The sequence below is a fragment of the Patagioenas fasciata genome, chromosome 11, assembly GCF_037038585.1.
Source record: "Patagioenas fasciata isolate bPatFas1 chromosome 11, bPatFas1.hap1, whole genome shotgun sequence".
Classification (NCBI taxonomy): Eukaryota; Metazoa; Chordata; class Aves; order Columbiformes; family Columbidae; genus Patagioenas; species Patagioenas fasciata.
Window position 1 is genome coordinate 19,240,862 of NC_092530.1, and position 25,315 is coordinate 19,266,176.

The 25,315-nt window shown below is 47.7% G+C and overlaps 1 protein-coding gene across 1 annotated transcript; it reads right to left on the reverse strand.

Moving 5' to 3' along the window:
• Positions 1-2,914: 2,914 nt before the first annotated feature.
• On the reverse strand, positions 2,915-24,619 carry FOXO4 (forkhead box O4). The gene is made up of 3 exons (XM_065846294.2): positions 24,084-24,619; positions 12,132-13,373; positions 2,915-8,209 (listed from the first exon to the last, which is right to left on the reverse strand). Exons 1-2 carry the CDS (start codon positions 24,471-24,473, stop codon positions 12,150-12,152), a joined length of 1,614 nt encoding a protein of 537 aa, XP_065702366.1. The 5' UTR covers positions 24,474-24,619; the 3' UTR covers positions 2,915-8,209; positions 12,132-12,149.
• Between the last annotated feature and the right edge of the window lie 696 nt (positions 24,620-25,315).

The window sequence follows — 25,315 nt, forward strand, 5'->3', positions numbered from 1 at the left end:
CATGGACGTGTGCTCTGTTTCTGCCAGATGTTGGGAGCGGGGATCCAAACTTACATGGCTGTTCTGAAGGCAGGACAGCAGTGCCTGGCTGACCGCAGCCCTGAAATGGCTCCAGCTCCAGGAAACCCAACGTCCCCAGCCATGGCAGAGCCCTGTACCCACAGCTCTGGTTCAGGGCCAGTGGCTGGTCACTGAAGCTGGACCCACTCTGTTCAGCTCAGCTATGTCCCCTTCCCATGCTCAGATGAGCAACTCCCACAGCATTGCAGGTTCAATGGGAAAAGAGGGAAGGTTTTCAAGGGGCTGTGGTGCTCTGGCAAGGAGGAAGGAGCTGGCTTCTCCGCTGCCAGGGACATGACCACGGGTGGGTGAGGTGTGGGTGCTGCTTCTGCAGCTGAGGAAGGAGCATTTCACTCACGCTCATGAGAAAGTGCTTGGTGAGCAAGGCCAGAACCCAGGAGCAGCCCTTTCCCCAGCCCCGCTGGAAGAACCTGCACTGGGGCTGGGGCAGCTTGTACTGGGCCGAGCTGGTGCCCAGGCAGTAAAATGCCAGGACAACTGTTGCTGGGCAGCACTGACTGAGTCAGTACTGGTGTAAGGACAGTGGCACCAGTGCCAGGATGACTGGTGCTGGGAGAGCTGGCACCATTATCCATAGTAACCTGCCAGCCCTTCCCCCTGCAGAAGCAGCTCTGTCCCCTGCAGGGCTGGGACACGCCACAGGAGCCAGCTCCCTACAGGGCTCTCTGCTCCTGAAGCAAACAGCACATCTGCAGCCCAGCACAGCCTGGGGCTGGCTCCCAGCACGCTGCCAGCAGCAGCCCCTCACCCCCTGCCATCACCCTCTGCTGCTGGGGAGACAGAAGGGAGAAGGGAGCGACAGGCGGGTGCTGGCTGTGGGCAAAGGGCTGCCTGTCCCCAGGAGACATGAAGCAGTTTCCCTTTTGCTCCCTCTTTGTCTCTGCACAACGAGCTGGCCTTGCAGAAGCCAGGGCAGCTGCTCCATGATCTCAGAACTAAAAAGCAAGAGACGAAGCAATCATCTACTCCCATCCCTGCAGAGCCAGCAAAGTTACTATTGTGTCCCAAGTAGGTCTTGTAGGAGATGACTCAAGTATGGGGAATTGTGTCACTGAGGAGCCTCTAAGGGTCTTGTTGACCAGACACTTCAGGGCAATTCTACACCCACACCAGTAACTACTGCTTAGCTTTTGAAACCCATGAGCTGGTTCTTCACCTTACCAACACCCTCTGCTCCTCTCCTATGCCTGGCCAAGCTGTGAAGCTGTTGCACTCAGCAGACCAGGCTTTGAGGCTCTCTGGAAAGGGCAGAGCAGGCACCACACCATTCAAGGTGAGCAAATGACTCTAAGCTACGTGACACACCATGAGTCTGGCAACTTCAACACTTGGGACCCTGCCCTGGTGCCCCCCACACCCTTCATCTGCTCAGACTAGGATATTCCTCTCTATTGCGCTGTGGCTGGAAGAAGGAGAGCTGCCAGACCCTGGGGTCCTTCTCTGCAGGAACCTTCCAGGATGTCCAACACAGCCACATGAGAGCCAGGCCACTGACCTTACCTGGAATTACCGAGGGGAGGATGCAGGCACACATCCAAAGCAGTCACTGAGCTGACTGCAACAGCCCATAGCAGAAAGGTGTGCTGGCAGGTGCAGCCAGGACTGCTTTTGTAACAGCCGAGCCATCCCCAAGCTGGGCGGCGGGAGGAATGGTGTGTCCTAGCGCTGCAGCAATGGTTGCTGTCACAGCTCCTACAACCCATCCATTAAATGCCAGGCCTATGGGTGCTCATCTTAACACAGCAGCGGAGGGGGAAAAAACTAGTGCATGGGATCTGGGGACAGACTGTCCTGCCAGGAGAGCTCAGGAGCACCAGCTCCCCGTTCCCTAGGCTGCTCCACCACAAAAGCCACGTGAACTAAGGCAACAGCCTTCCCCACTGGGCTTTTGTATGTGGTTCTATCACTGGTGGCACAGAAGTGTCCATCGACCAGCAAGCATTGGGGCAAGGCAGGGCTCCAGTCAGAAATTAAGCTGGGCTGAAAAGTTGGTCAAGTTTTTGCACTGGCTTCAGGTACTGCCGCTCAGCAGGCCACTGCTCCACAGGCCAAAATGCTTATGGTGACAGCTCAGGAGAGCTATGAGGTCACCAAGACCGCAAGAAACACTGACTTAGTGCAAAACAGGTGTGCTGAACCCATGAAGGTGTTAGGACAGAACACAGCAGGGCTCCATCAGACACAGTAGGACTCTTGGTGACTACTGCAGACAGTGTCACACACATGAGAAGCAACCATAAGCCAAGGCAGCCAGGTCCCAGCTTGGCATCTCTTCTGCGCTTTGCTTTCCTTGGCAGTGCTTAAGTGTCATAGGCCAATGCTTAAATCCACATAAAGTGTTAACAGCTACTGGGGGAACTGTGTCAAGCTTTGAATGCATTCATTCTGATCGGATCAACAACTAAAAAAAAAAATCCACCCTTGGTATTTTGTTTCTCCAACAGAATCTACTGTCACATGTTTGCAGGAAGCCCCAAGTGCTCAAGGAACAGGTGAGGGACAGACAGTTCCTCTATGTCTTAATCCCTGATTTTTGGAGATTGGCTTAAAGGTCCCTTCCAGAGTTATTTGCATTATTTGGTTTAGCTCCAGCTGGCAACTAGGACCACACAGCCACTCACTCATTCCTCCTCCTCCTGCCTCCCCCAGTGGGGTGGGGTGGAGAATCAGGGACGATCACACCATGACCTTTCCACCCCTGGCCAGCTACAGGGCATTTCACCAAGGGGTTGCCCTAATAGGTAAGGAGGGCAAAGAAAAGAAGCCAAGGGCAAGGAAAAAAATAACTGGTCCTCACCAGGGAAAGAGAACAAACTGCATGAGACACAAAGCAGAGGATTACAGGTTTTTATTTGTCAAACATTCCCCCCTAGTCTAGCACATTCTACAGTCTTGCTAGCACAGATGGTAACAAAGAGCCTGTAATGGTTCAGAAGTTACATTGCTACAGAGAGCAAACAAAAGCAGAGATTTATTATGTAAAAAACTTTATCGTGAGAAATGGGTGAAAGAGTGCAGAGGGGATGGGGTGGAAAATATGTCAGCTAGTGGTGCCTGCCCTGTGTGCAGCAGACGTCTGTGCTAGCAATGCCAAAACCTTCCTGGGATCGCACCAGGTGAAGACTCCACTGTGCTGGAAGCATCATTTCACAGAACCATCCCCATGGCCTTAAGAAGACGACTCTTTTCCGGAGAAGTGACCTATCTTCTACATAGGCAAACCTCTCAAGACACCTTGGGGAACACCACAGCACGAGCTGTGAACATCCCCTTCTAGCACACACCATAATGCTGCCTTAGTCAAAGAACCATAAATACAACACCATCGTCTCCTTCACCTTCAGCTTCTGCTGTCCCTTCTCCCTGCTTTACACCATGATATTAGATGTGATTTTGATTCCATCAGAGATTGTTTTCCATCGACTACAGACATACTAGGGTTCAGGGAGAGACATAAAGGCTACTGAAGAGAGGGGATCCCTTTCTTGAAGGGCGAACAAGCTGTGGCAATGGGTTACCTCATGCTACCGAGCTTTCACATGGACAGATCTTTCGGGCTTCAGGAGACACCTCCTGCTTGCTTTTCCCCACATTAATTACAACAGGTTTTTCATTAGACATGCAACTGAGGCAAACCCTAAGATATCCCTGCTCATGTCCCAAAGTTGACTGATTTTTTGTGGGTGGACTGATTTTTTTTTTTCCAAATGGGTCCAAACTTGCACATTATTTGGTGACGGTCTAGAACAGCGCTCCCAAAGGCACTCCTACCCGCGGCACCAGACACAGATTTCTCACTCCTGGAGCAAGGCTAACCCTGAAGCATTTGAGCATGGCTATAAATAAGAAACTAAGTAAGAAAATTAACAAATGATCTACATAAAAGCTTTCTAGGCATTTCCTTTGGAAAAGCTGATTAGTGCTACTTGCTTCTAGTATGAGTCTGGTTTATGAATACACCCGGGCTCTGGAACGCTCCCACTGCTTTCATTCCTCACTTACCAGGATGATCTGACTGCTGTTGTTAAAGCAGCACAGGGTAGGGGATGACATGATTTTAGACACACCAACAAGGAAAATCAAGGGCTCCAAGAAGCGTTCAACATTCCAAGCTCTCACAGGAAGCTGAGAGAATAATAAAATATGCTTAAGCTATAAAGAAGGCTCAAGCAGTTTGCTAAACCCAGGTGTAAATAAAAGCAACAAGTCTGCCTCCTAATAGCTCCATGGGTCTAGTTACCCAATTCCTCCATGGTCCAGAGCTGCACAGTGGCTTCACCCCATGCAAGATGGCATTTGATCCTCTGGAGAGGAGGAAACTTGCTACCCGAGCTGAGCGAGGACAAGGAAAACACATACAGTGCAAGAGTCTCCTGTCCGCTGCCCTCAGGCGCTTCCCCAGGAGCATCCGTCCCCATGTCCCCAGCCCCTTCCATCCCCACTCAGCTCACAGATGCTCTCAAAATCCCAGCCTAACCCCTCTTAGAGCAAAAACAAGCCCATAAGTACAGGGCCCCTGGTGCTAACGCAGAATGAAGATCCATCAAGACCCCATCCTGAATCCACCAGCAGTCAGTAGCAAACACTCTGGGCAACAATACAAAAAACCTGGGCAAGCATTGAGAAACCCCCTGCCACATGCAGCCTTTCAGCAAGCAGCAGTTTAGGAACTTTAAATTAGTCTTCTGTGTTCTATGATGAAATATCCCAGGGTAGAAAAGCTCAAGGTTTATGAAAAGGAAATTATTTGGGAAGGGGCTGGAGAACTCCCCAATTCTCTGCATCCTTGCCCTCCGTGCCCATGATCTGAGCTATCCTGCTACACATACAAACAAGAAGTTGCCTGCATGAGCCTGCAACATTACATTCATGGTGTATTGAGCACTCCCAAAGCACCATTAGTCTCCCAAACACCATCCTCAGCACTAGAATGCTCTCAGGCTTCTTCAGCCACTGCCAGCTCCTGTTGTATCGAGACAGAGAGCACCGGCACGGACTGCCACCAGACAGAGAAGTCACTGTTAGCATGCTGGTACAGCAGGATTCCAGCCAGAGGTGCTCCTGTCTCCAGTGCTGTCCCCAGGACAGGCAATTTCCCAGGAGTCTGGCCTGGGAGTATGGAAAATAAAAAACAGTATGAAAATTTAAAAAAAAAAAAAAAAAAAGGTGCTCTATTCCTTAATAAAAGGAATAAAAGCAGAGGGTGTCTTAAAAACTTGCATTGTAGGGCACCAATCATGATGACCTTTGGTGTACCGGGGCTGCAGCTCCTTCAGCTGGAACAGGCTGAGCACATGTACTAGCCAATAGTACATCAGATCTCCCCAGGGCACAGGGGTCAGGCCAGGTCCCCTGTGCTGTCACACCTAGGGGACACCTTGGAACAGCCAGAAGACACCACTTCTTCCCCACAGACCAAGCCAGCCAGAAACATCTCACCGCAGATCTGCAGGTCTGAAGCACCGGTTACTAATACTGTCCTTTCTATTGCTTTGGGCTCTGTCACATATAACATGATCTTGTCACATGTAACATGATCACACATACCAGGGTCTTCTCCTTTGATACATGGCTGGGAAGCACATGCAGCTAGTCAACTTGCTCTGGAGATCACGGCATTCATGTCCCCTCAGGGCCCAAGCTGACAAAGTGGTGTATTACGTGCTAAATAACACAAATCCTCCCAGATTTAGTAGCTACAGCCTCAAATGGCTGATTCTTCTTTGCGGCACACGCCATCAGGTGTTTGCGGGAAGGGTATCTCTCTGTTTGTGTAATGAACTAACTGCAGTGAGAATGTGCATCCATGACTCAAGTCTGCAAGACCTGGAAACCCAACTTAGGATCTTGTCTTTCTGTCTGTTTGTTACAGTGAGGTGCGGCCAGACATGCAGACTGTGGGTAACATTGAAACATACCACCATGAGGTCTGCCATGACAACAGTCTTCAAAGCTAAGGTTATCAAGCTATTCAAAGGCTTTGATGGTAGAGCACGCTAAAGATAAGACTGTTGAAGACTCTTTGTTGCAGGTAACCTGACAAACCACTCCTCTTCCAATCTCCACTCAAATGAAAATGAAATGAAACCCACAAAAACACAGCAGACAAGGTGGTAAAACAGTATGGCTGATGACACTGCATGATATAAATCTTCTGAACAGAAACCACCACCACCTTCAGAAAGGACGGGATAGGCTTTCTGCGAGACCAAGCCTATTAGAACATCATGAAAGCACCACGTCTCCCACAGATCCTGCCACTGCAAACACCAAAAAGGTGAGAGTAACATGACAGCTAATGCTCTGAACTAACCTCCTGACTCCCAGCTTCTGTCCTGCAAGAACCAAGAGACTGGCCAGGATCCCAGGCACGGCCCCAGGGCTGTCCCTACAGGCTTCAAGTTCCCCAGCAATTCGCAGAAACTTCAGCAAGGAAATTAAAACCTCTGGAAACCAAAAAGCAAGCTACCAAATACAACTGATCATTGCCCTCCACAAGGGCTACCCAGAGCGTCAGCAGATCCAGCACGATCCAGTCCACACCATCTTCTTCACAGACTAGGGAACCTGTCCTATGTATCAGCCACAGTCGAGCTACTTAAGGAATTAGCCAAGAATGAGCACGCTATTAATGATTAGCGTTCCCTAATGTTGTGCTCTTGGTTTGGCAGCGATGCCCAGGCAAGGACAGAGGCTGAGGAACCCCCAGGTACCCGCCAGGTGCAACCCTGGTGCCCTTCCCACTTCTCCAATGACATTTTCAGCTTCTTGGCCCAAAATGCCTTCGGCTTGCCCCCTTCCATACTGTAGTGTTATCTGGTATCAAGGGGACAGATGCAGCAAATGTGTTGGGTATTTTTGTCTTTTTCTTTTTTTAATCCAATAATCTCATTTTCAATTAAAATATATAATATATATTTAAAAATGTTTAGAAAAGCTTCTATGTAATTTGCAGCTACTTTTACATATAGATTACAATAATGTACAACTTTTCCCCAGGGTGGTTTGAAACCATGGGGACCTACTGATTCTTGCCTCTCAGTCCAACATCAAATGCGTTTGTTCCTAATATCGATCTAAAAAAGAAGTCTGTCACTGGTACCTTCTCAGAGGGAGAGATGCCTAATACGCCTAATGGGGACACACTTAACATTGGCTTCATATTCACTGTAGAAAGTTCTCAGATTAGTAAAAAAATATTTCATCTATAGAAAATGCCCTTCTGAAAAGCAGCCAGAGCTCTGTTAAGGCCACACCCAGGCTTTCCATTTCTCTGCTGTAGTAAGACAGATCAGAAACAAACTCAAAATGATGTTTTTATGTCCCAGAAACAGCTATTAGCACCTGTGCTTATTTTACAGCAGCCTGGTGTATCAGGAAAGTGCTGAGAACAGCATAGGGACTTCTCGAAACATGCTTCCGACTTAATGGGGCTCAGTTGGCACAGTGAAAAACTCAGTGTCCTCCTGTTCCACTCAGGTGGACAAGAGGAAGCATTCTACACCATGACTCCCACCCTTCCCTGCAGAACACCAACAGGTGCTCTGGAGATGGGCACACCGAAACCAACCCCCTTTTCCCACAGGGCTTCCACCAACAAGCTCCTCCTGATTCCTCTGTGAGTCTGTGGGATACCAAGTGCACATCTGGTCGCTTAATGAAAACATCCGACTACTTTGCCCCAGGGGGCAAACCAAGTGAGAGCAGAGCCAGCCCTCTGCCAGGCCGAGGCACTGGGAGCTTTCTGCCGGAGCAGAGAGAGGACAGCCGTCGAGAGATTCCTCCAGCAAACCCAACTCTTCACATGGGAAAATGCTGTTTGCCTGGCACAGAGTATTCTGGCTGAGGTTTTCACCGGGGCTCCTCTTTGTACACGCACAGCCCAGGGTTTCTCCAGATGATCTGAGGCAGGGTCAGGTTTGTAGGAAGAGCCATGGCACATAACAGGATTATTATTTTAGAACTCTTCCTGTTGCAGCCAGATGCAGGTTACCCCTTCTTCCCAGCTGGGCAGCCCCTTCTGCCCAAGGCATGGTGTGCAGGGAAACCGAATCCAACGTGCTCCATTCTTTTCTCTGCCAGGGGTGGGAAGTGAAGTCAGAACCCGATGTTCAAATCCTGAAGGACACTAGGAAGAAGAAAAATAGAGTGAATGGTTAGATCTCAGCTTCAGTGGGAATCCTGGATGCATAGATAAGGAGTTAGTTACTATCAATCAGCCCCTGCTGCTTGAAGGATGCCAATTTCCAGCAAGGAACAAACACAGATCACAAGAGAACTTGATCAATGGAGAGTCAACCAGAGGATGTAACTGCTCAGGTCCAAGCTTCAGGGTATAATTGAGGCAGAAAGACAACAAAAAAGCACAAAGGTCAAAAGCAAGTACTCCTGCTGACAGCAAAGGTCTGCAAGATAAGGAGGTTTAAAGAAGAATTTGGCTAACACCAGAAGCATTGCAAGAAAGCAGCAAGGAAGAAGAAAATTCTTCTTCACCTTTAGCACTCGCAAATATAAATTGGTAGAGAAAAGACTAAGAAAGGGATTTTTAGAGATCATGCACTGAAACTGTTTATGCTTACCCACTTAAAGAAATCCTGTATCTACCTACGAATAATTAAACATTCTAGATATCTCATTTCCCTGCAAGTCTCGAGAACCCTTCTCGGGTCTTCTGACTCACCTCAATGAAGTTGCCACAACTCGTTCGAACAAGCCTTAGAATAGGTCAAAGCACTTAAAACAGTGACATAAAATGCATCCAACTGGTTGCATCCAGTAACAGTGAGCGTGACAAAGTTGTGGAAAGGGAAAGAAGCTACAAGAGGTAATTAGCCCCAAACAAGAAAAAACAGGAACTTAGAAGTCAGAGCAACAGGCTACTTTGGGAAACTGCAAGTTATATATTAATGTTCTGGTAGACAAAAATACTGGTTTTGGACCACACGGAATTAGACAGAGAAAACCTTAAGTCCAGACCAAGCTGGGCAAGGGATAAAGAGTCTTCCAGGCTATGAATCTATAGGGAGTTTAACTGAACAACTAAAGATCTTTAACTGATGTCCATCAGGAGAGTGGATGGACTTCACACTCATCAAGGAGGCACAAACTGTACCACTGTACAAAAGAGGCAACTCTGTTCCCAGGTATCCCTCCTACTGGCTTGCAGAAATACCTAACACAGAGGTAGATGAGCAAGGCCAGAGGCCCTGAGCTGCCCAGAGACAGCCAGGTGGCCACCCACGCTTCCCACGACCGAAACAGAGGACAACGAAGGTAAGACTGGTTGCCCATGCTCCAGCACCTACATGCCATGGTCTCATTCCAGCTGTGGCTACTCTTTTCCCATCACCTTGCTCACCAAGGCTCCTGTAAGTCACTCAGTACAGGTGCTGCATCGAGAGCCTTAACCAGTGAAGGGTTAAGGCTTACAAGTGAGCTGCAGCTACCAGACAACAGCAGCTGAAATTGCAGAATTTCTATCTTTCTTAGTTAAAGAAAGCATTCACATCCCAACCTCCTCCTTCTGCAATTAATAGCAAGGTTTGTGGGTGCTGCATTGCTGCTGGGCAGAGGTGAAGTTTCCATGTCTAATGACTGATCTCCAAGAGATCGGGCTTCAGACAGACTCCTGGGAAGCTGTGGACAAGGTCTCCAGCATTTAACTGGCAAGAAGGGAACAAAGTCATGTTAGCTCTGAGCACCACGGGTAACACCAACGAGCTTGTGTCTTCCCAAGTACTGCAGAGAGACTAAGCACTTATTCCTGAAGATCTTCTCTTGCCTACAAAGACAAATATTTCCCCAGCTCCAGTTTCATTCTGGCTGTTCAAATCACAGAGTGAGGTCACTGGCATTTATTGATGAACAGTTTTTGCTCAGCATTACACCCAAAATTGACTCAGAAGGCTCCAGGTTAAGCCCACAGTAACTACTTGGAAGGTCAGCTTTAGGTTAGCAGAGCAGCTTTTTCCAATGTGAATTTAACATGGAAAAAACACATTCACAGAAGCAATATGAAAGGAACAATATCTAGCAGCAGCCATGCTTTCCCTAACAGCAATTTCCAGACAGGGATGCCAATAACCCACTGCAGTAATAGACTGAAAGGGATGACGCAATCTTGACGTCCTCACAGACACTGATGTCTGCAGCTCACTTGGTTTTAGAACTTGTAAATTTAAGAAAGCATTCTGTCTTCTTTTCCCAGGGTCCTTCCTGGCCTCCAGGAACACTCCCATTTCTCTCCACACACACCCTGTTCCCCCTTTCTTAGAAACCTGACCCACCTCTCTGTCTTGGCAGCATTTTACACAATACTTGCTCTCCTTTGGGGAAAAGCCCTCCTTCATCCCATGCTCCATGACTTCCAGGATACGGGCAAAACTGAAAAGCTTTGCAAAGCTCAGAAAAAGCAAACATAACCTAAGGACAGAAGAAAAGGCTTGAAACAAAGCACGCTGAACAGGGTGACACTTCTCCGAGTGCAGTGCTGCTGCTAAGAATCATTCACCCAGAGGTGTGCAGGTGCTGCACCTTCTGCTGACACACAATGTTCCTTCAGAACTTGTTCCATATCTTACTCCTCTCTTGGAGGGCATCTGTTCAGCATTCTTCCCAGAAAGTACCACTTCAACTTCATGCATGGAACAAGGTAAATCCAGAGTTTCCAACATCAGATAGCTTCTCTGTTTTGATTAAGCAATTCACATTTTAAGTATGAAATAAGATGGAACAAGATCATAACCATGCTCTTAAGAGCTCATGTTCTCCCTCCTAAGCGTTTGAGTATAGCCATATCTTCACCAGGGCTAGACCCTACCCTTTGATAAACATTTCCTCAGCTTCTCTGTTGTAGACTCTTGAAAAAAATAAGCTATACCTGATATTCTCTAGACAGAGGCCTTGTCTATCCAAGCCCAGGTAATTAACACACCCAGGAACAGCTTGCATATATTTTGAAAACACCCCAGTGAATAACATTTCACCCCTGCAAAGTCAATGTATTCCCCAAATATGATGGCCTGCCCTCACATGGCATGAAAAAAACCAGAAAACCACAAAAGCTCAGAACAATATCCAGTATAAACATTGCTCAAAAGGCCACAGCCTCTGTCACGAACTTGCAAACAGTCCTAACATGAATGAAGGATGCCAATGTTGTGTCAACCAAATTTGTCTTTCAAATCAAAACTTAGTTTCCATATTCCACCTAAAGTTAGTATATTCAATTTAAGATAGACACTCAGTAATTCAGCAAGAGCATAGTTAACAAATGCACAAGACTATAAAAACAAACCAGAAAAGCTTGACTTGTCCTGCCTCCCTCTATAGTAAAGAGATCTCTTGAGTACAGACAGAAGAAAGTGACAAATAAAATGCTAAGCAGTGTGGTGGGATTTGGAATAAGAGGGAGTTAAACTGCATTTAAAAAGTCAATATAGTGATGTATCAATATTCATCCACACTGCATACTCCTGTTACCCATTCCAATAATGAGTACATAAGCAGTTCAGTAGCTAATGCTGATGAACCTTTGCGTCCTGCTACACACAGGGCAAAGCAGGCTGTCATGACACTGACACGCTTTGCAACTATACATACTAGAGAATTCTGCATGGATAATAATAACCTGGATAGAAACACAACATGTGCTTGGCTCAGTTCAACCACTCTCTATATATAGGATTGTGCCTTCAGTTATGGAATCAGCATATGCTCTTATGTCAGCTTCAAAGCTATAGGCATTGCATGGCAGAGATAGATGTCCTGTAACACGGTCATCTTTGGTAACAAGGGACAACAGGAATTTCATTCAGGTTGCTGCTCTACTCCATAAAGGAGTTTAACACCTGGTAAGTTAAATCTCCTTACCTTCACACAGCTTTTTCTCCTTCTAAAATGGGATGCGGTTCTCCCAGAAGTCTTTTACTCAAAGGGCACCTGCACTTCCAAAGAGGTACCTTTAACTGCTGCAGAGTTGGGCACAGGAACTATCTCAGACACGGCTGTTCCCACTATAGAGCTGTGGCATTTTACATCACTACACATACCTTTTTGTGCTCCTGAAGTTAACTTGGTACCCAGGTTTGGTTGGAGGCCTGCGAGGTGCTGGGATAGTTGGGAGTAGACAGAATGGGTTCAAAATTGAAGTCCAGTCCTTCTCCATCCATGAGTTCACTGTTGATTATGTAATCCATATCACATTCAAGGTTCTCCATGTACATGTCAACGTCCAGGTCAGTGGGCAGCCTGTCCTGGTTCAAACCCAAGGGAGCAGGGCTGGCAGAAGAAAGAAGCAGTGGACTCCCCAGCTGGATCGACTGGGCAGTTGTTGCAGAAACCGGAGCCTTCAAACTGATGATGCTGGCAGTGTTTTGAGGAGATGTTACCATGGGAAGCGTTGATGGCAAAACACCGGCACCGACTGGTTCTGCCTGCTGCTCCGTAGGCTTTCCTCGTGAATCGCCTGAGCTCATCTTACTCTGAGTGGTTTGTCCACCTAGAAGCAGAAGAGTTTGGCTGCTCATCCTGTTACCAGTCTGCGGGAGAACTGGATCCACCTGAGTCATCATAACATCCCTCGGAGGTGGAGAGCTGGGTGTCAGAAGAGCTTCCAAGGTCTGAGGGGCAGTGAAATGGCTGACAGAACTCTGCAGCGAGATATCAACAGGGTTAAACAGGGAATTGCCAAAAGTAGTGGTCTGACCACCCGCATTTGGGCTCCGAAAGGAAAAGCTGGAATCTCTCTGGATCTGACCACCTGAGGCAGATTGCTGGGTAGATAACACCGACGAGCTGGGAGACATCAAATTTAACCCATCGATGAGCTCGAGTTCCTCAGTCACAGTTGGTGGAACATTGCTGGATGCACTGGAGTACACGAGAGAAGGGAGCAGCTCTTCATCGTGAAGGTCATCCTGCTCTGTCAGGATAGGAGAAAGTCTGGCACTGATGGTGCTTGCATTGGAACTGGTTCGAGGCCGGAAGGTGTTCCACACATCAGAGTCCTCGTTGCTTCTTGAGGACGGGCTCCCAGGCCACTTAGGGAATTGGGATCCAGGACTGTCAGCAGTGGATTCTGGAGCAGACTGGAGAGGAGGCTTCTTTTTGGATGCTTTACCTCTCACTTTTGCGAGTTTGCTGCTGTTGTCCATGGAGGCAGCTCTTCTTCTTGGTGCTTTTCCACTTTTACCACCCTCAGGATTGAGCATCCACCAAGAGCTCTTCCCTGTGGCTTCATTATGGACTTTAATGAACTTGCTGTGCAGGGACAGGTTATGTCTAATAGAGTTCTGAAAAGAAATATTAAAAAATTAGAGATGAGTACCTGACAGTTGACACACATCCCATCTAAAAACTTCACAAGCATAAACGCATTCAGACAGTATCTAGAGAAGAAAGTTATAACAAAGACCTACTCATAAAAACCTGTTGTTTCTGCCTGAACACGCTTGACAGCACCAGCAAGTAGTGCCATGTCTCACTGCAGCACCAATGGTGAAACTACCATGAAAACTAGCAGCTTCCAGCTAGCAAAATACCAACATGAAAACTTTTTCAAGACTATACGGAATATGCAAAAACTAAGCATACCACAGAGCAAGTAAGCAAATTCCCAAACACAGAGTGCACCTTCAACATGAGCCTCACTGAATTTGAGCTAATGCTGCTCCCACCCTTCTGCCAGCCCCATTAGCCAGCATAAGCCTGGCTGAAGGTTTTAATTTCTATATGGCCAGCATTCAGATGGATTCAAGCACACCATAGCAGTAAACCAAATCAATTGGGTGAAAGGAAATGACAAAACACTTCTAATTCAGTATACCCATTACCATCTTCATCCTAAAACCAGAGAAATAAGAGAAACTTTGGGGAACAAGAGTTCCAGTAATCCCGAAGCCTGGCAGCCTCACTCTGCAAGGAGCCAGGACACCATCCTCCATGCACATTTCTAATGGGGTAAGATGTTCAGCAGATACAGAACTCCCATGCAGCACATGCCAGTTTTAGCCTCTCCCATCTTCCCATTTGGCAAGAAACACATCCCTTGCCTCTCCCAACTCCCTCCTTTTGGTTTAGTTTTGCTGGAAGCTGCAAGCTAACATATCTGTCCACTATCAAACTGAATTTTCATCCTGCAACTGATAAACTCCCTGGTATTTTAGAATCAGCAAGCAATATCAGTTTGAGCAGATCCTCCCTACACTCCCCTTGAGGCCTGTGTTGCACATTTGTTTGATACTTGCATTTAATTTGTTCAGATGGTCAAATTACACATCATTAAAGGTGCTACACTGGCAGCATAACAGCAGTCCAAGAGCAACAGCTTTCTCTTAAATCTAAAAGGTATATAGCAGCCTTCAGCTTTCATGCATGGTCTCTTAATTTTGAACAAAGTTAACTGTGCTTTTATCATCCTGTCCCACCACCTCTGAACACGGTTCTTTCCTGCCTGCTGCTTTCCCTCTCCCCACCCTTTTCCTCTCGGAAGAAGTCCTCACCACGCTAATTTTGGCCACATCACCGAAAGTACTATCCTAGAACAAAGCAGATGTGTTATTGATTAACAACACAGGCAGAGCAGAAAGTTTACAGGGAGGAGGAAGGAGGATGATTCTGCATTAGTTTTCATTTCAACCTTTGACTGTTGAGGACTTGGAGAAGACTGCCTGCTTGTTTTGATCCGTATCAAAGGATACATTTGCTCTTACTCAGAAAGCACCCCAAGGGTTACTGCAGAGCCAGGACCTGATGCAACGTGTCAGTCAATGCCCTTACATAGTTTTATTAATTGAGCTGTTCACAGTAACAGCTACGGAACAATCCTGCCTGGCGCTTTCTCTAAATAAAGTTTTCTTTCAAGTCTTGAAAAAAGTAATTCAGACTGGTAACCTGTCTCCTGCTTTCATTTTCAAAGAATTGCCCCCCTTTTTCCAGGTAAACCGGGCATGACACTGAATGCATATTCCTGCAGCAGTAAGAATCACCAGGTAGTCACTATTTTTTCATTTATTCTGAAAGTACCATGTGAACTCATGATGACGCTCAGTCCCACCAGGAATGACCCAGTAGTTTGTACACACAGTGTACATTTGCACTCTCATAACAATTTATTTTTTAGTTCAATTTACTAAAATGGAATTTTAAATTAATAGGTTCAGGATATAAAAATTTCACAGCTACCCATATTATATTTTTTTCATGCATGACTACAGCTGGGTTTTAATTCCTGTGTCAGCAAAAGCACACTGGACTGGTGCAAGTACTTCAGTAACACTGAAAGCTCAAGAAAATCAGCACCACTTCAGGTATCGTAACTGACAATTTCAGTAACTAGTTTTCTAGTTTTTTGGCTGAAAAGCAGCTGGAAATAAGACATCTTGGAATAAGACTAGGATTCACATGAACACAGATATGCAAAGCCTGATAACAGTCTCAAAGTGTTTTTACATGTTACTGCTAAACTGACATAATGGCTAATAGCTGAAGAAACAGATAATGGCTGAACCAATTCTTCCTTCCTCATCCTCAAGCTCTCCTCCTCCTGTAACACGAGCATCTGTGACCCTATGAGTTGGTTCAGAGAGCTAACCCAACCAAAAAGCAGCCCTATCCTGCCCTGAAAATTACTGTTCCTGCCTCTTTCATCTCTGACTGTTTTTTGAACAACCTCACTGTGGGAGTCAGACACCGAAAACTAAGGAAGAGACCAGAATATGTGGTTGGAGGCAGAGGAAAAAAAACCCAACACTTCTTACATTAGGGTTAACTGCTGTCAAAACTGCAATGCCTCAGTTGTCACTTCTGCATCTCTCCTGCAGGCTTGGCAAGGCAGCTTACCATGCAGCACCCCGAGCCGTGACACACCTGCGTGACTGAGTTCACCCGTGTACTGGAGACTCGAGTTCAGAGATCCCAAAATAAAATTAAGTGATGCACCTGTCAGCCTTGGTGCTGTGAGACAGCACAAGAGATTCACACTCACATACCGCACGCTCCCCAGCACAATAATGCACCTGCTAGAATGATTTAATACACCTAATGCATGGAGGGCACCCTCAAATCTCACTGGGAAAGTGACAAATCAGTTGTGCTAAACTAATCTCAGAACTCCAGGTCAAACCTGAGAGGAGAGGAAACAGAGTTCAGTCACCCAGGCAACCCTGACGTACTTCCTTTCTTGATGTTAAGCAACTCAAACCAGAATCATACAGACATTAACTTTTTACATGCTCAGCTTTAGCAGTGGTTCCTCTGAGCATCTGCACCCCACACAGGGTCTCGACTCTGCAACATCTCTGACTGTAAGGCAGCGTGACCTGAAGGAAAAGACACAGGCAGGAATCCTTCGAATCTTTAGGGACCTTTTCAACAACTAGCTAGCAGCAGTTCTTGCTGTTTATTCAGATACTTTATAGAGGTTCTTATGGCTCAATATTAAGTATCGCGGTGAAAAAAGCGCCAGTCTGTGTCTCTAGTCCATCACGGATCAAAGATTATTCCTGTAAACGACATTCAGGAAAACAAGCATCTGTCATTAATTTCAGAATTTATGTAGAATGTAAAGTTTGGCTAGAGACATTTATTGTACAATGATGGGTGGACCATTCACTAGGTACCAACCACTGTGTGTACAACCCAGGATATATGGACCAGCCAGAGGAGTGTGCCTAGCAGCATACATAAACTATTTTCTAGATCTCAGTTACCACAGCATTAAAATTTCTTCTTTTATAAAATCCCCTAGCCCTATTTAAAGGGCAGGAACACTCCTCACCATTGTACTAAGCCTGCCCTGACATCAGTGCCAGTGCTTTGGTCTCAGGACGGGGAACTGCCATGGGAGCTGGCAGCACAACCAAGCAATTATCCTGCCCAGTCAGCCTTCTGGACACCTGCCACAGACACCGAGATACCCGAGTAAATGCACAAATGGGTCACAGAGAAGACAGAATGCCAGTGACAGTCTTTCCAGGGGACTACAGAGCTTTGTAGGTAAGGCTGAGGTTATCTACCATAAAACTGAAGTTTTACTCAGAGCAAGTCAGAACATTCAGGATCGTTTGTTCAGACTTCGAGGTTCCAAATGCTAAAAACAAGCTTAAACTCACCCTCCTGTGATGTACTTTCTTCTGAGCACCGATGTGACAGGAGCAGAGGGAGGCTCTGGTGCCCTGCCCGGAGCTCAGCCATGCAGTGGCAGCACATGACCTGTGCTAACAGAGCACCCGGGGCCAAGCATGGGCTGTGCTTAGAGAGACACAAGAAACAGTGGCTACCCTTGAAAATTTTGTGCTTGCCCACGTTTGCTCGCATTTTTAATCACTGCTCTCTAGCACCAGGGCCATTTTCCCAGGAAATGTCAAGTTTCTACTACAAACCACAGAGGCACCAGATTTCTTAACAAAAAGGCTCTCTCAAGAATGAGCGACAACAACAACAAAAAGAAAGATATGCAATCACTGCAGCTGCCTGTAATACACTTGCACTGCCTTGGAGGCATACAAAGAACATGGTCATATCCAGCATGAGGCTGTGTTCCAAAACCAGGCCTATAATTGTGACGAATTATCATTTGTCGTGGCATTCTTGGGAGGCTGCAAGGGAAGAACGCCCCGCCTGCTGCATTTGTCAGTGCCCATCTCAGCGCTCACCCAGCCACCTGGCTCCAAAGTCTTCAGCAAAAAGTCTCCGTTCCTGAGACTTTGCAAACTTAGGCTCCAGCAAGTAAACAACTGCTCCAGAGCCAGAGCTGAGACATTTCCCCAGCAATCTCCTTCCAGAAGGCACATGTGAACACAGACATCAGGCTTGGCAGACAAGGAGCTGTACCTTGAGAAGAACGTTTTCCTTTCTGCAATTTTTCAATGGGATCAAGGAAATCTGGCTCTCTAAAAAAGCAAAGACTGAGGTGATTTACAAGTTCACCAAGACAGGCAGGCATATATAACAAAAGCTGCTCAAGATTAGATAGAGCAGAAGAAACTTGTTGGAACAAGAAAAACCAGCAGTTCAGGAGCAGCCGTCTCCAAGTACTACCTGGAAAATTAAGCCGTACTACAAGGAATAATCTTTCAGCAAAGCAGTTTTCCAGAACAAACTGGTAGGGAACAGGAAAGAGCAGCACCATCATCTTAAGGCAATTAGACTGGCATTGCACAGGGCAGACGGACTTTCATCAAAAATATGACCTCTCCCCAACTTTTGAAAGGGACAACTACAATGTATAAGACTTTGAATAAAAAAAAAAAAAAAAAAAAAACACAACACAAACAACCAAAAAACCCCATCACCACACACAAAAATAACCTACAAAACTTCCATAGTTACTCAGGGCATTACACCTTGTTTGGAAGAGGGGGATATTAATGTCACTTTAATGAGGGCTAAGTATATGTTGCTACATTGCAATGGTGGGCCCTCACTGCAGCTGCCTACTAGTCAGTAAGTTTGATCCCATCTGAGAAATAGGACACCTGGTGACCCCACACTTGCACCATCACCCTGTTCCTGTGCACTGCCACCGGCCTCATTTTCTATACCCAGCACTTCACCATCCTCCCATCCACAACACCCTGCCAGGCCCAGCTGCCTTCCTCCCTTCCCACCGGACCCTCGCCTAGGCCACACTACTTATACTGCTGCCAGATCACTGAAGAATTGGATTAAAAGGTAAAAGATTCCATTAAAAGACAGACTGATGGACAAAAGCCACCCGTGCTCCTCAGATTTCCATGCTAGACTCTTCACTACAGCCTCTGAACAACCGTTGGTCAGCTCCTGTTTGTTATTTCCCCCCCTGCTTTAAGGAAACCCAGCGAGGTTGTCAGCAGCCAGGACAGAGAACATCTCCCTGCTGCCAGGACGAAGCACATTGCTGTCACCACGGGAACACATCTGGGAGCACACGAGGTAATGGCAAGAGTCCAGCAGCTTCCACCCACCCCGGAACCGAACGGCCAAACCTTCCCCTCCTCTTGCAGGACAGCAACTTCCGAGAAACCAAAAAATACAAACTTAGTAGAAAGCAGCACCTACAACACCACTAAAGATTAACTGGACTTTAAGTACTGAGGATGACAGCAATGACATGCCTATTCTGATTCCATTTACAACACACAATTCTTCATTTTCAGTGTCAGAAGGTTTAAAGGGGAATTGCACAATTTCTGGAAAATAAACAACTGGATAACAGGAATTGTATAATTTCAGGCATGCGAACTTGGGAGAAAACACTGCAGGCTTTCTCAGCAGAAAGCAGCCACCTTTCCTCCCAGACTGAGGTCAATGGTTCTGTGCAGAGAGAGACCCAGACTCCAGACTGAGCCTCCCTTGTGCACAAACCTGCATCAGGCTGGGTCACAATTATACTCTGCTCAGAGCTAAGATGCTGAGCTTAAGTTTTATGTTTCCTTCTTCTTCATGGCATCAAGTCAGTTACGCCTCAGTGAGCGAAGACAGGGAAATATTTTTAACATCTTCTCAAACCATCATCTTGAAATTATCATTACCAAAAGTCAAAAGCAAACCTATGTAAAGCGCTCCCACCAGATGTTCCTTTCCAGATAAAGGGTTACTTTGTGAAATTAAAGAAATCTCTCCTGATAGTGATTTTGGCCCTTACCTGTCCATGCTAACATGCTACAATTCTGACAAGTTTGAGCCAATACACCTTCAAGGATACAGGGACACTCCAGCACAGTCCAGACGGATATAAGCAAACAGCTAATGTGGCTATTTTAGGAAAAGACCATTGCTTTTTTGTTGTAGAGCTGACTACAGGAAACAAACAAACAAAAAACCAAACCAAAACTGGCTACCAGCAGTCAACACAATAAACTTTTCAACTTTACCAAAACAAGTGTTCACATGATTTGTTATCTACTGAACTGCAATCTATTTGCAAGGCATAAGGATAATCTGACAGAACCCACCAGCTGCAGCACAGAAGAAATAGTCCAGACGATGAACAGGCTTGCTTTTGTCTGCTGGTCTATTACTGTTTCATGCAGGAGCTTCAGAGGACCACAGGATGAGCAGCTGCTCCAACCTGAGGGAGCTCTGTGCATCTGCCAGGTGACAGTGAAGTCACCATCACGAAGTGAATTGCCAGGTACGTGCAAGGAAGCACCTGAGAGCCCTCAGCCAGGTCTCTTGATCCGTCTGGTCAACAGTTACTGTCAACTACATGCAATACGCAAGTACCACAAGCATAAAATGGAAGGGTTTAAAGTAAAATGCTTCCCACTGGAATAAATATTAAGAGGTAGGTGAGTTTCTGGATGGATGACACCTTCTGTTTCAGGCAAGCAGAATGCTTGTTAATTTTTAATTTGTAATACAGCCACTTGAGTTGTTTCACATATGGATGTGTATGTATATGTACACATTTGAGTAGAGGTGAATGAGAAGTACCAGAATGCACAGTGTGACTTCAAGCTCCTATAACTAACACAGTACTGCAGAATCATTTGTTCTTTCCTTTACATTGCATGCATAGACAACATCTGACTTTTGCTTCAGTGAAGTATCTTTGGAGGGCGTAAAGGATGGTTTTAAAGTTCATTTTGTTCCTACAAGGTGAAGACAACAGCTTTGGGAGACAGACTAGTTCTTAACACTGCTCCTCGCTGGGTCAAACTTGCTCCTACTTACGGATGCAAGAAATGCAAAAACCAGTGGGAACTGCTTCTGCAGGGTTTATGCACTTCTACTTCATTCAAACTCTCCACACCTTCCTCCCTCAAGTAATCTCAAAGACAGAAGTAATTATCCTCTTATCCACAAAGCAGCTTGCAGGGCACGAAGGGGAAGATTACAAAGAAGCCCCACGACACACACCTGCAAGGACACTTCTGCCTCTCAAGCTGGTTAATTCTTAACTTGGGCTGAGTTATTGCAGGGAAAAGACAGGCTACACACCCAGCAGATCTGTCCTGTACAAAGTGTGTGAAGCAGTTCAAGAACAGCAAACTGCACCTTCCTCAAAAACATAGATTCTTCCAGAATTCACCGAGGTTACACCCTGGCAGCCTGTATAACAGCTGTATTTCCCCCAATTGTATAGTGGAGTAGGACAGCTGTAAAGTAATTACAAAGTAACAATGAGTTTATGGGGTTTATATTAACTCAAGTAGATTAAAAAAACATTCTTAAAGACTCATTTATTTTCACTTCCCATTTAAAACTCTCTATGAGAACTACACTACATAAAAATTGGACGTATTAACAGTATGGCCCTGCCCAAACACCCCAGAAATACAAGAACTCTAAAAGCTATAATACTATCTTAAAAGGCATCAAAGTGGTCAATCAGCATTTAGTGGCAGCTCCACATTAACTTCCTTTATCCAAACTCATTCAGTCCAAAACTGAGAAATCAATGAAGCTAAAACAACTCAAGAAGTTTGTGTTTTACAACTTTAAAAATATGCAAGCAGAACTTCTTAGCTTTAAAAATAACATGGAAAGGCAAAAACAACAACAGGCAGGTCCATTCCTCAACTGAAGAGACATGTTTTGTTTATTCAGTTCATCTTATATTTACTTTAAGTCCACAAAACAAAATTGAACTGATTTGATTGATTCTACATCTTTAAAACTGTAAATGTCTAATCTGCCTTCATCTAATGCACCTTGGTGCAAATAGACTAAAGTAACCAAAAAAACCAAAACCTCTTGCAAATCTATATAACTGCATGTTAACTGCATGTAATCTATATAACTGCATGTTAACATAAAGCAAGGCTAGAAGCCAGAGCTCTCTGGTAACATGTGATAGCGGACACGTCCTGTCAAGAGATTTGAGAGAGTGAGCACGGAGGAAAACGGTGCAGAGGGAATATACCACAGCCCCTTTTGCCTCTCCTGGGCACGTAAGAGTAACTGCACACCCCCTACATATCAACCCAAACTTTGACAATACTTGTTAAAAATGACAACAAGCTCTTCTGAGACTTCCCCCTGGCATTTAAATAGTTTCAACTGTATTCCTATTCTGTCTGCCAGTTAAAATTAAGGGGTTTAAATAGCCCTAACCATAAGACAGGCTGATTCCCACCACAGCTGCTGTCGTTCTGTTCTCCCTCATCTTTCCTGGCAAAAAGCTTCTGTTCTCTTCCCCTACTAAAGCCAGCCTGAAAAGCTACAAATGAATTTCACACTGAAAAGTCATCATAGAACAGATACAGCAACAGCAGGGACCTCAATCCTTGTAGCTGCACAAACTCTCATCTCTGCCTTTCTGAAAGTTAAATCCAACTGTATCTTTCCCAAAAGTCATACACGACTAAAACACACAGTAAAACCAGAAACTGACGATCTCATTACACGTGAACAAATATTACAAAAGAACAGCCATACTGAATCAAGCCACAAGTCTACCTACTCCAGTATCCAGTTTGGCAGAACACTTCACTATATTCCACCTTATCCACAATATCTGGTGATGCACTTCAGAAGCCACACTGAGCTTTAGTCTCAGGCTCTACTGCCAAACAGCTACAGACACATTCCTGAAGAGAAAATGCACCAGTTCCATAAACTGTCTGCCAAAATAACGTGACTCCACACAGCAGCAGCGGCAGGACCAGGACAGCATGCCTAGCCTGAGGAAGCAAGAACTATCTTTCAGTGAGACCACCAAATCTTCTGAAGAGAAAGAAAATTCACCTAAGCACTGTCCCAAATCTGAACTTAACAAGGAGGATCCAACTCACACTCTCTAGGAACTGTCAGTGAGCCAGATAAATGAGAAAGGTGAAACATTTTGTACCGACCTGTGCCAGCCTAAGCTGTAACAGCTGTGTCCCTCTCACCATGTCCCTGCCCTCTCTCAAGCAAACATTTGCACTTATGCAGCCACATGGTGTGCCACTTCAGAGAGCTGAGCCAGCTAAGAGCTAACCCACCAGAAAAAGCTATCCACTTTTTTTGCAAAATTAACTCCCTGTGCTGACTTATTGCTCGGTCACACAGGCAGAGGAACGTGTGGCTAATGCTGCCACAGAACTGCAGCATGGGCAATCTGCTAACCGAGACCGCAAACAGAGGTACACTACAAACAAGAGCGTGGTGTTAAGTGTAATTCCAGTCTGCAGCAAGAGGAATAGATCACACTCTTTAGACTCCAGTCACCATGGCATCCACTGCAATATACCAGGACAGCCTGAGGGCCCATTTCACACGCCAGCTCTGCCATCTCCCCTTCTCTCTGATGGAGTTTGTTTGACTAAAGAGAATGGGAACATCAGGCTGGTACCTGCAGAGGATGGAAACTGAGTTTAGCTCTTTTAACAGAACTCATTTCCCAAGTGAAAGGAGAAGACTATGTTGAGAATTTGGAGCACTATATTGCTTTCCCTTTTCCAAACTCAGCAGAGGCCCTCAGTCCCTGCACAGACACAGCGCTCTCTTTAAAGGGAGGCTCTTGGAAGCCAAGAATGCCTACTATGAAACAGTTATTTATACTTGGCTTTAACACAGTCAGGTCATAAAGAGCCCCAGCCTTGTATTTAAAAACCCTTTAACTGGCGCTTTGTTTTGCACAGAAGCTTTTAACTGACCCTCAGCTCCTCTCCTAGAAAACATTCCAACCGCAAAGGGCGCAAGGAGAAGCTACACAGGGGCATGCCATAACCACCCACCCAGAGAAGCCAACCCCTCTCTGCTCCAGCTGCAGAGCTCAGGCTCGGTCTAACAAGACCCTGCCCCGCACTCAGGGGTAGGCAAACCCGCAGCAGCCAAGCGGCTTTGGGCAACGCTGCCCCCCGAGCTGCAGCCTAGGGACCAGGTGCTGGCACCGAGGCTAGGTGTGCAGAGTCGGGCTGGGGCCGGGCGGTGACAGGTGAGTGCGGGGCTGCGCGGCCGCCGGGACTGGCAGCAGCATCGGCTCGGGAAGGCACCTCGGGCCCCGCTCCTCACCCGGCCGCCCCGCCCCAGCCTCGGCACCCCGCGGGCACCCCGCCGAACGCCAGGCCCGTCCTTCCCGCCCCGGAGCGCACCTTCCAGCCAGCAGAGCTGTTGCTGTCGCCCTTGTCCTTGAAGTAGGGAACGGAGCGGACCATCCACTCGTAGATCTGCGCCAGCGTGAGCCGCTTCTCGGGGGCGCTCTCGATGGCTTGGCTGATGAGCTCGGCGTAGGACTGGTTGCCCCAGGCGTTGCGCCGGGAGCCGCCCTTCCGTGCCGCCGCACCGCCCGCCCGCACCCCCTCGGCCCGCCCGGGCCCCGCCGCCGCGCTGCCTGCGCCCTCATCCGCGCCGCCCGCCGCGCCGCCCGCCTCCGCCGGCGCCTCAGGCCGCGGCAGCGGCCAGGTGCAGGAGCGCGGCCGACTCTGCGGCTCGAAATCGGGATCGATGTCCGGCGCCGCTGCGGCGCCGCCCACCTCCGCCATGGGCGCCCGCCTCAGGGCCACCACCGCCAGGTGCGAACCGCTCCGCCGCCGCGCATGGGCCCGGCCCGCTGCCCCTTTGTGAGACCCGGGCCCCGCCGCTGCCGCGCCGCTCTGTTTACCAGGGAGCAGCGCCGCGGCCTGCGCCTGCGCGCGCGGGGCACGCCGGGAGCGGTAGTCCCGACGGGGGGGCAGCGGGCGGCTCGGCCCGGCCGATGGACTACAACACCCAGCATCCTCCGCGCCGGAGGGGCGTGGCGGAGCGTGGCTCCGACGGGTGAGCGTGGCAAGCGGTGCGTCAGCGCGACTACAGCTCCCAGCGAGCACCGTCGCGGCCGCGCTTACATAACCGGCCCCGTTACCGCTCACTGCCCTGGAGGGCGCTGGGCCCGCGCCGAGAACCCCGCGGGAGGAGCCGCTCCTCCGCACGCGCCCTAGCGCGTCTGCGGCTCTCTGGGGTGTTTGGCCCGGGAGTGCTGCTTCGCCCGTCCCGTCACGGATGTGAGCCCGCTTCCGGGACACGCTCCAGCGCAAGGCGTGACGGGCCCGCGCCCTATCCCGGTCCGTTTATCAGGACTGAGCAGTCAAGTTCCGGGCCCCTGGCACTCCCCCCATCATACAGCGGCGGGGGCCGAGCCCGCCCAGGACGCTGTATTGCTTAGACTCTACATTCGTTTCTCGGCGGCGCAGCCGGTTTTCAGGCCAAGCACCCAGCGCAGCCAACTCGGACTCGGGTTCTGCGCCGCCCCGCGGGGATCCCGGCTGCGGCAGCCTGGGAGGCGCGGGGCGGCGGCGAGAGCGATCCCGGTGTGCAGGTTCCGGGGCGATGCCATGCCCTGCCCCGC